Source organism: Sprattus sprattus, assembly GCF_963457725.1.
Source record: "Sprattus sprattus genome assembly, chromosome: 14".
In the NCBI taxonomy this organism is placed as follows: Eukaryota; Metazoa; Chordata; class Actinopteri; order Clupeiformes; family Clupeidae; genus Sprattus; species Sprattus sprattus.
The window spans coordinates 14322418-14338221 of NC_137912.1; the positions used below are offsets into that span (position 1 = coordinate 14322418).

General features: G+C 42.0%; 3 protein-coding genes across 4 annotated transcripts; 1 reads left to right on the forward strand and 2 right to left on the reverse strand.

Annotated features, from left to right (window-relative positions):
• Positions 1–534: 534 nt before the first annotated feature.
• pex26 (peroxisomal biogenesis factor 26) lies at positions 535–3591 on the reverse strand. Of its 2 annotated transcripts, none has more exons than XM_080851566.1 (5): positions 3239–3591; positions 2925–3065; positions 2504–2829; positions 2033–2179; positions 535–1796 (listed from the first exon to the last, which is right to left on the reverse strand). In XM_080851566.1, exons 1-5 carry the CDS (start codon positions 3451–3453, stop codon positions 1693–1695), a joined length of 933 nt encoding a protein of 310 aa, XP_080707692.1. In that variant the 5' UTR covers positions 3454–3591; the 3' UTR covers positions 535–1692. The 2 variants fall into 2 exon arrangements, with proteins under 2 accessions (XP_080707692.1, XP_080707691.1); XM_080851565.1 differs by having other exon boundaries at positions 2033–2185.
• Positions 3592–5511: 1920 nt separating this feature from the next.
• LOC308375131 (cystine/glutamate transporter) lies at positions 5512–9180 on the forward strand (the record flags this gene model as incomplete). The annotated part of the gene is made up of 12 exons (XM_080851184.1): positions 5512–5743; positions 6483–6609; positions 6768–6883; positions 6998–7123; positions 7489–7588; positions 7677–7721; positions 7802–7925; positions 8041–8144; positions 8267–8363; positions 8485–8634; positions 8813–8990; positions 9116–9180. 12 exons carry the CDS (start codon positions 5512–5514, stop codon positions 9178–9180), a joined length of 1464 nt encoding a protein of 487 aa, XP_080707310.1.
• Positions 9181–11250: 2070 nt separating this feature from the next.
• On the reverse strand, positions 11251–14475 carry foxm1 (forkhead box M1; the record flags this gene model as incomplete). Its single annotated transcript, XM_080851136.1, has 8 exons — positions 11251–12051; positions 12162–12331; positions 12545–12596; positions 12903–12965; positions 13120–13248; positions 13402–13587; positions 13711–13859; positions 14007–14475. 8 exons carry the CDS (start codon positions 14473–14475, stop codon positions 11251–11253), a joined length of 2019 nt encoding a protein of 672 aa, XP_080707262.1.
• Between the last annotated feature and the right edge of the window lie 1329 nt (positions 14476–15804).

Below are 15804 nucleotides of genomic sequence, written 5' to 3' on the forward strand. Positions count from 1 at the left end.
ACCTCCCTGTCCATTTGAATATGTAACATAATTAGCTTAATAATTAATTTAACAAACATTTGTAAACCACCTGCAATTGTACCGTTCCACTGTGGTGAAACTAGGCCTACTTTAAGACAGTTGCTTGGTAGTGATCACCAAAATTGTGCAACCATTGTCACACCCGTTGAACCTGTTTAATGGTTTAAAGCCATTTAAGGCAAAGGTCGTGTATAAAGTAGGCAACATGTAGACTACCTGCGCTTCTCTTTTTATCACAAGTTCTCTGTTGGGACTTGAAAGTCCTATTACTAGGTCTTTAAATTCAGGGGGTCAAGAAACATCAATCTACTGCATTTAACGAAGAAACTATTCACTTACTCTGAGTAACAGTTTACTTTTTTTTCGGCAATTGATGCTTTATTGAACTATGTAAGAAGAAAAACATATGTCAACACACTTTCCATTTATAGCGAAAAAAAGGAATTCTCTCAAATATACACTTTCATAATTAGTGCTTTATCTACATAAAATGTCCTCAAACATTAAGGAGAGCAATTTTCAGTCCCATAATGTAATTTCTTATGAATATTGGTGCTTTTACAAGACATATTATAATAACCACAAGGCATTCTTCAATTATCAAAAACTAATGTAACTTTGCAGACACTGTTTTAGAGTATGTAATCCCACATTTAGGACGATAAAAAATAAAAACAATAAAATCAATGAACACATTGATTGCTTGGTTAAAAAAACAGCTTCAACTGGTTGAGTGAAATGTTGAACATTACGGAGTGATCTATGTCATATACGAAATTATCATTATAGCCTTTATGATCAATCCAATGTATCTTTTATGTGTGACCATCATTCCTAATACCATTGTTAACAACACTATCATCTAATGAGACATCCAGTGTAAAAGTGATGGAAGATTAGTGGTGTGGAAATATGTTTTTACATAGACATTGGCCTCTTGATTATTTTGTTTCATGAGAGATAACTTTTCCCCCACATTTTCTTTATTTGTATTCTTGTATCCCTGCTCTCTGTCTGGGCAGGGAATGCTGTATGGTAATTCAAAGGTACAGTCGCCAAAAGGTTATTGATATTTGAGCTCAACAGTCAATTCAATTACACCCCTCCCTTCTGTGCTCCTGAAGCTCTGTGGATTGGCTGGGGTTGTTTATGGCTTGGATCGAGCCATTATGATTGTTTCCTTTTTAAAGAGCCAGGACTGTGTATTAACACCAGGTTTTGTTTTGGCGCAAAAACACTAAACGGACAGCTAGAGAAACACAAGGAGCAACTCTTCGAATGTGACAAAAAGTATACGGGATAAGAATTGCCGACTGTACCCTTCAATCAAAATCAATACCATAATAAATATCTATTTTTGGAAATCTGACCAAGGTTGCCGCATCCTTAAAAAAAGCCATTTATTTTTCCATCAATATTTACATTAATTATCCTCAAAACATTTGACATATAACACAACCTGAGCACCCAACACTTACATTCTTTCTTAGGTCAAAGAGAGCAAGAAGAGCTTCACCTCCAGAGGTCCTGTTCCAGTCCAATGGCTCTGATCACTTCATCTAAAACAACAGTTCCCGTCAGGTCACTTTCAACAATGTAGAACACATTGCTCTTGTTTTTCCAAAAGTCTCTGAAGTGCATCATCTTTAAGTCACATGACATGGATGGGCCTCACACCGCAGCACTGGCTCTATAGTACGGGCCAAACATGGCGTACCACATCTGCTTCAGCAGTCGCAGCAGTTTGAGGACCCAGGGGAAAGATGACGGAAAGGCTGAGAAGATAAACATATCAAAACAGAACACAGATGGTTGAATACACCTGTGTAGAAGTACTTTTTATAACGGTGTAGCAAACACAGACTACAGCAGTGGGGTGCAATAGCAATTAATGAAGCATTACTGCAGTGCTATAAATCATTGGTGGAGCAGAACTGCAGCTGATTTGGGTATTAAATAACTTCAACCAGAAAACAGGTTCAGTTATAATAAAACAGCAAGACTCGCTTACCAGGGTCCATTCTGACAAGAAGTAAATAAAGCAGGAAGGCCGTCAGCAAGAACCGTCTGAGAGGTACAAACTTCCAACTGGACCTGACTACTGAGGTGCTCCTTTGTAGCAACCTTAACATTCCATGCAGCCTCTGGACTACAGAACCTGACACTTAAACACACACACACACACACACACACACACACACACACACACACACACACAATTACAACTGATGGCCTAATTCATGTATTATGTAATCACTGACATAGTATATATAAACACCATTCTGCAGAGATCCACAGCATGCAACTGAATCCCTAACTTAATATTACTATTATGGAAAAGTTTATGTGCACAGAATCTGAGTTTTTTTTATTCATTCTATGGATATGTTATTGAGCCCTTACAAATATTGCATCATTATTCAAAAACAAAAACTCACTGCTCTATACATAATAGAATCCTGAATGGATGTAAATGGCACACCTTGAGACGTGACAAGATTTGCGGTCATCTGTGGAGTAGCCCCTGGACCTGGGCTTGGTGACTGTCTCTCCTGAGGACTTGTTTGGCTATCTATTAAGTCTAGTGCCATCTGCCTCTGGTCTGCTGTAAATGCAGCAATGCCCACTTCACCAGCCACCAGCTGCTGTGCCTCTGTTCTCAGACCCAGTGGGATTAACACATGCAGGAGGTACAACTCTGCAACAGTCCCATAGCCAGACAGGTTTGTATTGTCGGGACAGTGAAGCCACATATGGCCCTCTTCCTGCATTGTAGCATGCTCACCCACTTTAGAGTAGAGAAGAATGCTGTGAACACAGGGGGAAATGGCAAGGTAAAAAGCCATTTGTTCATGCAAGAAAAACAATGACTTTAATGTTAAGTGTTAAAAACAACAAATTACCACATCTGCATTATTTTGGGTGGCATTTTATCTGCGCTGCCGAAGTGCTGAAGGACCCAACCAAGAACCCCACGCCACTGGTTGTGTTCAGCCAACGCTTGAATGCCCACTGTACACAGAGACGCCTTTAGCTCCCCATACCTGCACAATTTAGTCATAATACATGCAAAACATGCATATTCAGTTTAACTTATACTCAGAGCAAAGATTTGAACTCCGTTAAGCAACTATCCATAGGCTATAAACTATCCACATAACAATAGCCTATTTATCAATACATGATCATCAGATTGCTTGCTCTGGCTGTTACCCACCTGCTATCCTCCTCTTCTGCAACATTGTCCAAGTTCTCAAACCCTCTCTGGCATGTGTCAAAAGCACTCTGGAAATCTTTATGTACCATCAGGTATTCGACAGCTAAGTCCAGCTGCCCAAAAATGTCCAATAGTCCCGAGCTGATCGGAGTACTGCTGATTTGGAAAGAACTCATACTGTGACAGGGACCTATTGAGGTCATCGAACTGTTCATGGCGTAAACAGTTCCTCTGCGCAAAGATGAAGCGGCAATTGAGACACCGTGCCTCTAAAACACACTTTACCTATATAGGTACAGGAATTCTCAAATACGTTTACATAAGTGATTCAACTTCACTTAAGCCTAAAAGAAACACACTTGGCTAACGATAGCTCATTTGTTTAGCTCTCCTTCCCTCAACTAAAAGTGTTGTACTGCCATCTAGTGGTTTGGAGTTGATCTTAACTGCTTCAAGACCTTTCTGTAAAAATAATTGTGAAATGACTACACTAGATAAGTCAGTGAACTGCATTTTCACTTCACTATTTGTTTCCCAAAGACATCTTACTCTATTTAAATGGACTATTATACAAACCTAAAATGTTTTTGAAGCAGCCCAATAAGCTGACTGAAGCAGATGTCTGAGAGTCTGCATTTACCTGTGGACACTGAAAGTGTGCATATTACAAACTCTACAAACTCATATTACAAACTAAATATCTTCATCAACAGAAGTGTAGGCTACATCAGTGACAACCCAGAACATGTCATATAACATAACACTGAAAGTCATATGTCAATCTCCAAACCTCAAAGGACAAATCCAAAACGATGATTTTAGATCTCATAAAAAGCAAGTTTTTATTAAAAAATTCAGGCTTTCTTACAGAAATATTATTTTAGATATTATTGAAAAGTATAATCAACCATCATCATTGTAAGAGAAATTATGATTTTGGCCAGATTTAAAAGGCTTTGCTTTGGATTACAGTAATGTTCTCTATTGCAGTTTTTACAGTGTGAAATAGTGAACACATCTGTGGCAATTAATAGAACATTGGACCCTGAATCAGTGGACCTGTTCTCTCCCATTGACTCTGGAATGTTAACAAGCAGGTCCATCATCTGAAGATCAGATATATTTAGTCAGACGGGCCGTGACCCTTGAGGAAGAAAGGAGACTATATTCCGGATTGTTTGGCAGTTTGTCGTTAGGCTCCTGCTGTTTGACCTTAGTCTGATGTTTGCTAAAGCTCTTCCACTGCTGTGTGTAAGAGGACGTATTGTTCAGTGAGGCAAACCGTATTAACAAGCTGTGGGTTTGCTATTCAATATTAAATTAAACCAATGTGTTGGACTACATTGTGCATTTAGTTTCCTATTTTTGAAGGAGAATGTTTGTTGTTGCAGAGGAGCTCTCTTCCTGTAGTGTTGTTGACTTACTTACCAGTCATGTCTGCAGCTGGTTCCACAAAGACGCATAGACATGTGTACCCCCCCCCCCCCCCACACACACACACACCCCCCACACAAAACCTCACAAGCTCGCACACAGCTCACACTGAACTCAATGGAGGCAGAAGTCTATTCTGTCTCTGAACTGCGTTAATTACTTGTGTGGACAAAGCCTGGGAAGACTGCTTGCTTTGTTCATCTGTTCATGCAGGACGGGTGAGTTACCTTGGTTACTATGCTGATCGGTCAGTGCTTGCACTGTTTGGGGGGGGGGGGGGGGGGGGTACTTCAAAGGGGTGCAGCATAGAGGGCCACGTGGGGGAGAGGGGGAGTACTTCACCATTCCTCGCCATGACTAGTATTTCCTCTCATACTTGTCCTGCCATCTTGTCGTATCCCAGTTGAATTGGTGAGTGAATAATGCCACGTTTTTGTTCAATACTGCAAAGAATCTTTGGTATTGTACCCCATTGAACATGGGTGTGTGACCGCCTTAACTTTTAATATCTGAAAGAGAGCATGTGTTCTGTCTCTCATGTTTGTTTACATAGTCAGCAGAGCATCAGTTGATTGTACACGCTACAGCTAGTCAACTAAAAAAAAAATATTTTCATGCAGATCATGTATATTTTCCTGAACACCTGCATTTGCACACATGTGTGTTGTGCCTGCACAAATGTGTGTGCATACGCATGCACTGTTTTATATGTGTATGTGTTCATATGTGTGTGACTTCATGACAACCTCAATTTCTGTCCACTTGTGTGATGTGTCATTCATGTGTATACATATGTTTGCACTGGGCTCCAGCCTGGGTCAGATCCCTGCCAACGGGTAATGGAAGGAGCCAAAGCTGAGTGTGTGGAAGGTGATGGGAAGGAGAAGCCTGATGAATCAGAGGTGGTTCATCTGAGGAGAACGATTGGCCTTCTGCCAGCCACTTCCTTCATCTTTGGCACAGTGGTGGGCAGTGGCATCTTCATTGCGCCCAAAGGGGTTTTAATGAACAGTGGCAGCGTGGGGGTCTCCCTTTTGGTGTGGGCACTGTGTGGAGTTCTCTCAACATTTGGTGAGTGAGACATTGGCTATGCGTGGTTATTTGGACCGAAATGTATGTGCTAGTCGATTCACATGCTATCCAATAGCATGCTTGTCAATTTGTCTGCGCTGATCGGGTCAGTATAATGTGAGTGACAAACTGATATTGGCTTTCATGTGTGTACAAAGACAGATGTGAAAGAATGTAAACTTAGAACATGTGAGCAACTTTTGTAAATCCTTTGGGATTTGAACGTGTGACCCAGAACACTTAAGCAGTGGCTAAAACAGCAAACACATAAAAATGCAGTCAGGGTCCAAGTGCAGAAGCCAACAAGCTGTTTCTCAGGGTCCTGGGCCAAAAGGTTCCTTCCCTTCCCTCCAGAGAGACCACTGTTGTGAAAATAAAGAGATCAAAGGGAGAGTTTACTGTCAGGCAGGGAAGCTCCTCTCCTCCTTGCAATGCAATCATGTCTTTCTCATAAACCACTCAAATTCAGAGTGCCTGACTTAATGCGTTGGTTTTTAATGACTGTGTTTATGTGGCTAATGGCAGACACCTTTCATTTGGGTTTGGTAAAGCAGAAGGAATATTTTACATTGAGCAATGCAAGAACCTCCACAAGTTGCAAAGGGGCTGGACTATTGCAACAAGACCCCTTATTGAAAATAAAGTTCTGAAATGTAATGATACTGTGTTTGTAAGCTTGTGATAATATTTTGTGCATTGCAACAAATCATATTTCTTCTTGAATTTTGTGGCGATTCAGGGGCCCTTTGTTATGCTGAGCTCGGTACAACGTTCAAGAAGTCTGGAGGGCATTATACCTACTTACTGGAGACCCTCGGGCCTCTGCCTGCCTTTCTTAGACTCTGGGCAGAATTCATTTTTATCAGGTCAGTTAAAAAGAGGAGCTTTGTGGTTATGTTTTTGAGGTGTGTGTGTGTGTGTGCGAGAGAGAGAGAGAGAGAGAGAGAAAGAAAGAGAGAGAATATTCAGTCGAATCTGAAGGAAATATAATAAACCTGCTTCTTATCCCCATGGTGTCTTCCAGGCCAGCTGTCGCATCTTATGTTTCACTGGCGTTTGGTCGCTATGTGGTGGAGCCCATCTTTGCCCCATGCCCTGCACCAGCAGTACTGGTTGCAATGGTTAGCATCCTGGGAGTCAGTGAGTTCCACTTTATTTTTTGCGCTTCCTTTTCTGTCCACTTGGATGACTGACAGCCTCAGTCTTGGGTGATAGTTGAATGATAGCCTGACTCTCCCTCCCTTGTCTCTCTAGCCTTCGTGGTAGCGGTGAACTGCTGGAGTGTGACTCTGGCTTCTCGAACACAGGTCACACTGACCATCATCAAGACATTCGCGCTGATACTCATCATCATTCCAGGGATCAGAGCACTTGCACAAGGTGGGCAAAGACAACAACAGTGAGATGAATTAAAGGTGCGGTCCACGATTTTGGTGAAAGGCTGTTGATATTTAAGCTGAGCTGCCAATCACATTTCATATCTCTCTTCTGTTTTCCTGAAGCAATGTGTTGATTGGGTGGAACTATTTATGGCTCGTTCCAAGCCACAATGGTTGCTTTTCCATTTATAGAGAGAGGACTGTACGAACACTGGAGTTTTTTTTGGACGAACAGACAGACCGGATAGCTAGAGGACCACAAGGAGCAATGCGCTGAATATGACAAAAATTGTATTAGAATTGCGGACTGCGTCTTTAGCGCAGAATCTCCACCATGTTTACAGTTGTGTGTGGTTTCCTTCCTAGGACAGACAGAGCACTTCCAGGGTGCATTTGATTCGGAAACTCTTGACCTAACCAAACTGCCTCTGGCATTTTACTCAGGCTTATATGCTTATGGTGGATGGTATGTATGAAAGTCACGTTTACTTAAGCATGTCATGAAATGCTTTTAACTCTTGTAACTCCCTTTTTTATGGTTTTGTGTCTCACAGGTTTTACTTAAACTATGTCACAGAAGAAGTGATAAACCCAAACAGGTGAAAAAAAAGCGTTTTACAAAAACAATCTATATCAAAGTTGAAAGAGAGTTAACCCTCCTCTTGTTTCTTGTTGACAGAAATATCCCATTGGCAATCATCCTTTCAATGGTGACAGTGACTTTGTGTTACGTGCTGGTCAACGTTGCTTACTATACAGTGATGTCTGCTGACGATTTGCTTATGTCTGATGCTGTTGCTTTGGTTAGTGGAAAGAATAGCGAATTGACATACCTTGCATCAATGTGAGATCATCCATAAGATCGGAGCTTGTGTGTGGTTTAATGACGAATATATCCACAATGTTTCCTCACTGCAGACTTTTGCCAACCGTGCCCTCAAGGGCATGTCCTCGTTGATACCTATCCTGGTTGCGGCCTCCTGCCTTGGGGCTCTAAATGGTGGATTCTTTGGAGTGCCAAGGTGGTACCACCATCTGCAACTAACATTCTCAATTCACATGTAAAAAGGATTTGAGCTATTTGGCACATCTGTGCTTAAACAAAAAACTAATTTTGGCTTCTCCGTCTGTTTATATGCAACAGGATGCTGTTTGTGGGGGCCAGGGAGGGCCACTGGCCAGCTCTTTTCTCAATGATCCACATCCGCAGACAGACGCCGCTCCCAGCTGTGCTGCTCCTGGTTAGCCGTTCTATCCCACTATCTGTGCTCTTTTCCCACTGATCCCTACAGGATATCCCAGTGTATTTTTTTTGTTATTTTATTTGTTTGTCATGTAATGTTGTATTTTTATCGTTTGCAGTATCCAATGGTGGTGGTCATGTTGGGAAGAGGGGACATCTACCAGCTTATCAATTTTGCCTCCTTCTCCCGCTGGCTCTTTATTGCCATGGCAACCCTTGGGATGCTCATTCATCGGTACCGTTTCCCCCAGTATCCAAGGCCCTTCAAGGTAGAATGTTATCCCTATGAACTGATTTTTTTTTTTGTCAATGCCTTATGCCAGCACATATTTAACACCTGAATTTCCCTCACATGCTTAATACAAGTTTATATTATCTTCCCCCAATTAAGTGGTGACTATAGAAACCCACCTGTTTAACACGTTCTTCTGTTTTTGTTTGGAAAAGGTGCCCTGGGTTATTGCAGTTATTTTTACTGTTGTGTGCTTCTTCATCGTTGGCCTGTCTCTGTACTCTGACCCCTGGAACACTGGAGGAAGCTGCGTCCTTACCCTGTCTGGAGTGCCTGTGTATTACCTGACTGTGAAGCACCAATACCTTCCACCTCGCTTGAGGCGTGCTTTCAGTGAGTCCTATTTCTGCCCACCGCCTTGCTTACTTAGCCAAGTGGTCATTTAGTGATTGGGATTTCTAGGAGTGTCTGTGAAAGAGATATCCGTTATTCTTACTGCTGTGTTGGTTGTCTCACAGACTACATCAGCAGGCAGCTCCAAATCCTCTTGGAGGTGGCGCGGCAGGAGGTCTCAACTTACTGAAGGCGTTTTCTGGTTCTGGATGTGGGCATATGAAGCATCATCAATCTCAATTAAACCCAGAGAACGGAGTCAGTCAGTGAAGACCAATGGAGGATCAGATATCAAAGATCATGCTCACCTGAAAGTGTCCAATTTGTGCTCATGGCAGATGCCAGTGCCAATATAGTTACACATCATAGAGCACCAATTTAGTTTTCATTTTAGAAAATGCAACAAAATTCTTTTTATAATAAAAAGAGGAAAAAGAATGCTACCTAATTAAAGTGTCACTTTATTTACATCACATAGGCTTACACTGGTTTAACAAAATGAACTTGCTTTACTAAATTATGAATGAGACATTTTTGTCTTGCCAGTTTTTATACACACCTTTTGGTTTGAAAGTATAACATTTTCATATTAAAGAATAAGGAGATCAAAAATGTGGAAAACTAAAGCCTTTCGGAAAAGGGAAGTGCTGGTTTTCAAAAACCATTTAAACAAAAAAAATGTTATGCATGCAATGCTACTGTAAGACAAAGTAGAACATGACTGTTCCATAAAGATGACATTTAATCTGTGCTCAAGAACAGTTAAAATGAAAGGAATGACCTCTGCGGATGAATTTTCCAGTTCATTCAGCCGAGCGCAGTTTATGGCTTTAATGCCTGAGTTACATGTCTACATTGTTTAAATCTGCACATAACATTGTGTATCCAGGTTTGTGGTGCTTGTCTGTAACCTTATCACTCATTACAGTTTCCATACTATCACATATGGTCACATAACATTAAGCTTTTCATAACACTTACAACTTTCTTATGTCGCAGACATATGATAAAACAGTGGCACCAGTAACACCCCATTACTGCCCATGATATGCAAGGATTTTAACAAGGGTCTACACTGAAACAACACATTAGCTTTTCACTCGTGGATTGATGTATACGGTACACTTATTTATTGTGAGAATAACCAGGCACATAGGACAAGCAAGAGTAGCAAGTCACGACTTAACAATGTCCCATTCAGGTGATTGCTGAACAGCAGAATGCCAAGATCATTTCTTGTAAATGATAAGACGAGCATTATTGATGTGAAGTCAAACTAGAACTAGTTCTTGAAGTGGAAGTGAATGGATTAGACCTTCAGATTCTACCGTATAAAATGTTGCACAATTCTGAAATTCCAGTTAACCGCAAAACAGTTGTTTAATTGCATTGCTTTCCCCATATCTGGGAAACTGTCTCTTCACAAAAAGGTTTCGTATTCCATCTTTCTATTTTTTATCCTTCGCTTTTTAATCAGGCAGTTCTCCCATTTTCAGCTAAAGCATACATTTCTTTTTTCATAGTTAGCATAGTAGTGTCTCCTCTGGCAGGAAGTTAAATCAAAATATGTGAATCTTACATTTTAACAGCTAGATACATATATATATTACAAAATGTGCAAATCAAAGTCAATCTATCTACATTCTCTGTTGTTATGCTTAGCTTGTTTTCAAGGGGCACTCCAGCCCTACTCATAGATTTAGTGAATGAGTCCATTCACGGTCACGGTTAGGCCGACTGGGACATTTCATTCAGGGAGCAAGATTCATATTTAACTAGAATGTACATGTTTTATGTTGTGACTAGAAAATGAAGGTTATCAGTCTCAAACATTGGCATGGCACTGACAAAATTACAAAGCTTTCTCCCTTATGAAATTTACCATAGACTAGGACAGAAGATCTGTCTAAAGTAAAATAGAAGACATGTTTGATATGTAAGGTAGGCTGTAATAGTATAAAAACAGATATGGTCCAGAAGGGTGGAATGCCCCTTTAGATCAACTGCCTTCAGGGCCAAATGGAATGGCAGTTAAGAAAACAGGTCGGCATAACATTACAACACAAACAGACAAACAACATATAACACAATAAGTACATCTAGGCAGTAAGCCTTAAATCAGGAGAAAGGTAGGAATAATTGCAAAAGGAAGGTAAACCTCAAAACCAGTATGTACAAATAAGGTTTGAAAACACAGATAATATGTGAGCAGCTCAGAAAAAAAAAGAGACTAGAAGGTCTGCTGGCAGGTGGGTCGGGTTCACTTGAGTTCTGGGATGAGTTGAGACCAGCTGATGTTGCCCACACCCAGCTCGTCATCATCCAGGCCTGAGAAGCTAATGTCCACTAGGATCTTACTCAGGCTGTCGTTCATGGTATCAAGCACGAGCCCTTCAGTTAGGGAGCGGTTGGCAAAGGTGGCCCCCCCCATCTGGAGGAGCTCACGGGAGCAGGCCGGAGTGGAGGCAGAGGAGGACCTGGCCGAGGTCAGCAGCTCTCGGGGGGAGTTGAAGAGCGGCAGCTCCTTGAAGGGTGTGCTGCTGAAGCTGAACGAGTTGTGGTCATACCGCTGCGGGGTAAGGATTGGGCCGGTGGGTGTGCGGATGGGGCTGAAGTCCATCACGCTGCGGCCACCCTTCCCCAGGGGTGTCACCTTCCAGGGCTCAGGGAGGATGGGCGGCTTGCTTGGGGTGGACGAGGCCGGCTGAGTGCTCTTTATGGGGGTCTTGAAGGTGTACTCCCGGTAAGGGCTGTCCGGCTCAGCGCTGGGCAGCTGCTGGTCCAGATCGGCGTCACGCGTGTCCTGGAAGGCAGAGCTGTCGGAGGCCAGGCCTGAGTCGAAGAAAGTGCTGTCAGGGAAGAGGAGGACAGGCTCCTCGGTGGAGGGCAGGACCAAGCGCTGCTTGCGGCGAGAACTGCTGGACTCTCTCCTGCCTGTGCTGTGTGTGGGAGCACTAGCTCCGGGCTCCCTGCTGAGGGGGATACTCTGGGGCTCTTCCTTCACTGCCTCCTCAGGGGGAGCGATGCACATCATATACGAAGGCCCGTCACTCTGCAGCACCTTTGAGTGTCACAAACACAAAATCAGAGAATGCGTTATGGGCATTACAGTACAGGCGGATTAATTAGTCATATTTTGTTGTCTAGCTGTGCACAGCTTTGGGTTTTTACCTTTGGGGCGATACGGACCCTCTTCCCTCCACCATATGAGCTACAGGTCTGCTGCAATGCTGGAAGAGAGAGCTGTGCTGATGAGGGTAGAAACAGTGGAGATGCCAGGGGCAGCTGGATTGGGACCAAGTAGGAGTCTGTCCGAGGCAGGAGAGGCTTCATCTTCCTCTCTGAGGATAAGGGAGCACCAAACAAAGAGTTAACCACACACACACACACACACACACACACACACACACACACACACACACACACACACACACACACACACACACAAACACACAAACAAAATACACACAATTAGACAAGAGAAGTTTCTTCCCTACATAAGGATAGTTGTCGAGAGTGTCGTCCATATTTCCTGCTTTTGAGATGCAACTCACCTGGTACTACAGACACTGTAACTTTCTTCAACTCTGTGATCCGTTTCTGCTGCTGAGGAAATGAAGGGAAATTGGTTTCAGAATTTACAAAACACTGAATGGTCCTAGACTGCCTCACAAACATAGGTGGTGAAGACAACCTGATCTAAGCCTGGATAGAAACAGGAATGCAAAAGCAAAAGTGTTCTCTCTGCTGCTCTGTCTCCACATGATTGTAACCTGCAAATTAAAATGCCAGTTAGCCAGAGCTAACAGAAACTACTGTGCCCTCTCACAGAACAAATAAATAAATGCTCTCTGCCTGTCCACTCCTTTTTGGCTGATTTGCATTTCCAGAGAGGAAAGGAAAATGGCTTACTTGTTGGTCACAGACCTGCATGGTCTGAGGGGAGGGGGTGGTGGTGGTGGGATCCACCACAGGCTGCAGCGTGGGCCAGAAATTAAGATGATGGTGAATAGGTGAGTTTAGCGATATTTAGGATAACAGACACTCTTGCCAAGGTATGACATTTCTTGAGGAATACTTGCAGAGAAATAAGTTGTGTTAGGAAAAACTAAAATGTTTAAACTTTCACCTTGTAAACCTGGTCCAATGTGAGACATCGGTTGGCTTCTGGGCGAATAGTCCAATAAGAGACCTTGCCATCTTGAGCAGTCTCACGTACAAACATATCATGTAAAGACAGGTTGTGGCGAATGGAGTTCTGAGGGGAAAAACAAACAAACTGTCAAATGCCTAAGCAGTTTTGCAGAAATTGGACAATAATCACATAGAAAGCGGGACATTGACCACAGCACACACACTATATATCAAATTAAAAATAATTCACTCATATCTCAAGGGAAAGTATGATCACCTTCCAGCCTGGTTTGGCAACATTTCTGAAGTAAGGAAAGTGGTCCTCTATCCAAGTATAGATCTCCCTCAGTGTCATTCTCCTGCTTTTCTTACTGTTGATGGCAAATTGAATCATGGCCATGTACGAGTATGGGGGTCTTTCTGACTGGGGGTCTTTGACAGTGCCATCAGTGTCTCTTGGTGGCTGGGGTAGACATGGACAAATAACAATATGTTTTTACGACTTGAACAATTTAAATGGTCATGACTTTCATTTATCAGCTTACAAAACACAGGTGAGAGCAGCATTATAAGAAGCTGTTTGTACCTGTTGAAGTTGCTGACCAGATTCATGGTTCTCTTTGTTAGAGACTTTCTTCAAAGGATCAGGTCCAAGACCATCTGTGCTCATCCGTCCAAGCCACTGAATGTTGGTCAAGCTGTCATCTAATGCACTGCCGTCAAGCTCTTTCTTCACTAAGAGGAATGAAATCAGAGTGTGTCAATGCCTATAGCAAGCCATATGTGATACTTCTGCCTTGTTGTTTGCATTCGAAGACTTAGCTAACAGGTTAACAGACTACAACTCTTTAAATACCAGTGGTAAGTAATTATTTCACTCACAGGGTTTAATGGTGGTCAGAGACTTGCTTTCTACTAGACAGTCTGTCAATGTGCATTCTTCTAATATGGAGGTAGAGACCAGGCCACCCTGACATGATTTTTCAGTGGTGTCCAATGATGACTGGCAAATAGATTCTACTCCTTCTTCAAGACTTCCACTGCCACTCAGGAGAATAAATTTGTTTGGCCCTTGAGGACCACACTCCTTCCCTCTGGCAGTAAGAGCCCCAATAACACTCTTAAGGTCTGCGTTCTTGGGAATGACAACCACTTGAGTGTCAGGCATGCTTGGGTGATCCATGATTCGAATACCATCCGGAAAGCACTGGGCACTGGAAGAAGACACAATGTCTTTACTTCCCAGCCCATCTGGCTCATCACGAGGGACATCTGTGTCATTTCTTAGAAAAGGCAGTTTCCTCCTCTTGAGGATCAAGGGTCTCCTAGGGCTCTGTCTCATTCTGATCATATCACTGTGACTGGACCTTTGTGCAGATTGAATTTCTAAAAGAAAAGAAAAAAAGGAAGTAAATGCAGGGGAGGGTATTTTAAAGAAAATATGGTTTGCATGGCAAATATATTTCAGCTCCCTTAGTAAACACTTAGATTACTCAGTTCTGCACTATGTTATTACCTGTACGTACAGTTAGCTGGTCAGTGTGCAATATGAACGTCAATACAGATATTCGTTAGCTTGATAACTGCTAATTCGCTGACACTGACCGTGACCAAAGGACATTTTGGATAAAATTAAATGAGAAAAGTAAAGCTATTTGTCTTTACCATATATTAACCGTTGAGATGGAATTTTAAAAATGGGTCCTCTAACCATCAGACATCTCTTAAAGCGGGATTAAAATGAATGCTATTCGAATTAGGCTAACTGATAACGAATTAAAAATATAATCTTTCAAATATAAATCTTCCTTGTGACGTACATCCTTCCAGAACCACGTCGATAAAAAGGTTTTACTACAATGTAACACCGCACATAGAAGCTAGATGTGTTTTTAGAATGTCAATATGCTTTTCAATAACTGTAGCTGGCTAACACACGGCAACGTTACTCCTGTGCTGAAATACCAAATGGCTAACTTGACAATGTGCACTGTTGAGTAATCAAGTGTTTAGCCGGCATTGAATTTACCAAGTCCTATATCCCACACAATGCTAACCAGCCAGTGTGTTGGTTTGTAACATTAGCCAATATTAGTGGACCTCTTCACAAAGTACCCACTCTTTGTTAATGTCTGTTAACTGGAAGTACTATAACATAAGCAAAGCACATCTCACTTGCTAGTTATAGCTACCTTAGCTAAGTTACATAGCTAGCTACGTTGCTAACTAAAACAACATATATTATCGTTAGCACAAAGGAATTGGTTACATTTGCATTAGTGGGTATATTACGACTTTCAAGTACTATAATTCGTCTTACAGTGATTGCATAGAACAGACCTTCATATTAGGAGAGTATTCCTTTGCTTGTATGGACTAGACTCGACCATATGATTGCATGACACATTGAAGTACAGTCGCTAGCTCTTTCTCTTTCAGCACTTGCAGGATTTTGAATTTTGGCGCAGTTGTACGAGTTCCGGTAACGTGACAACTTCAAATCCAATTCATGGGTCCCAAAGACGTCACTTCCGTGAAGCCTGCCGCCATCTTTGTGACCGACTCAACCAGTATTCCTATTGTATTATACGGTTTTTGTACCCAATAGTAGCTTGTAAGCCCTTCATAATAATATATAGTAATCATATAATAATAACAATATCGGTTATATATTAACTGT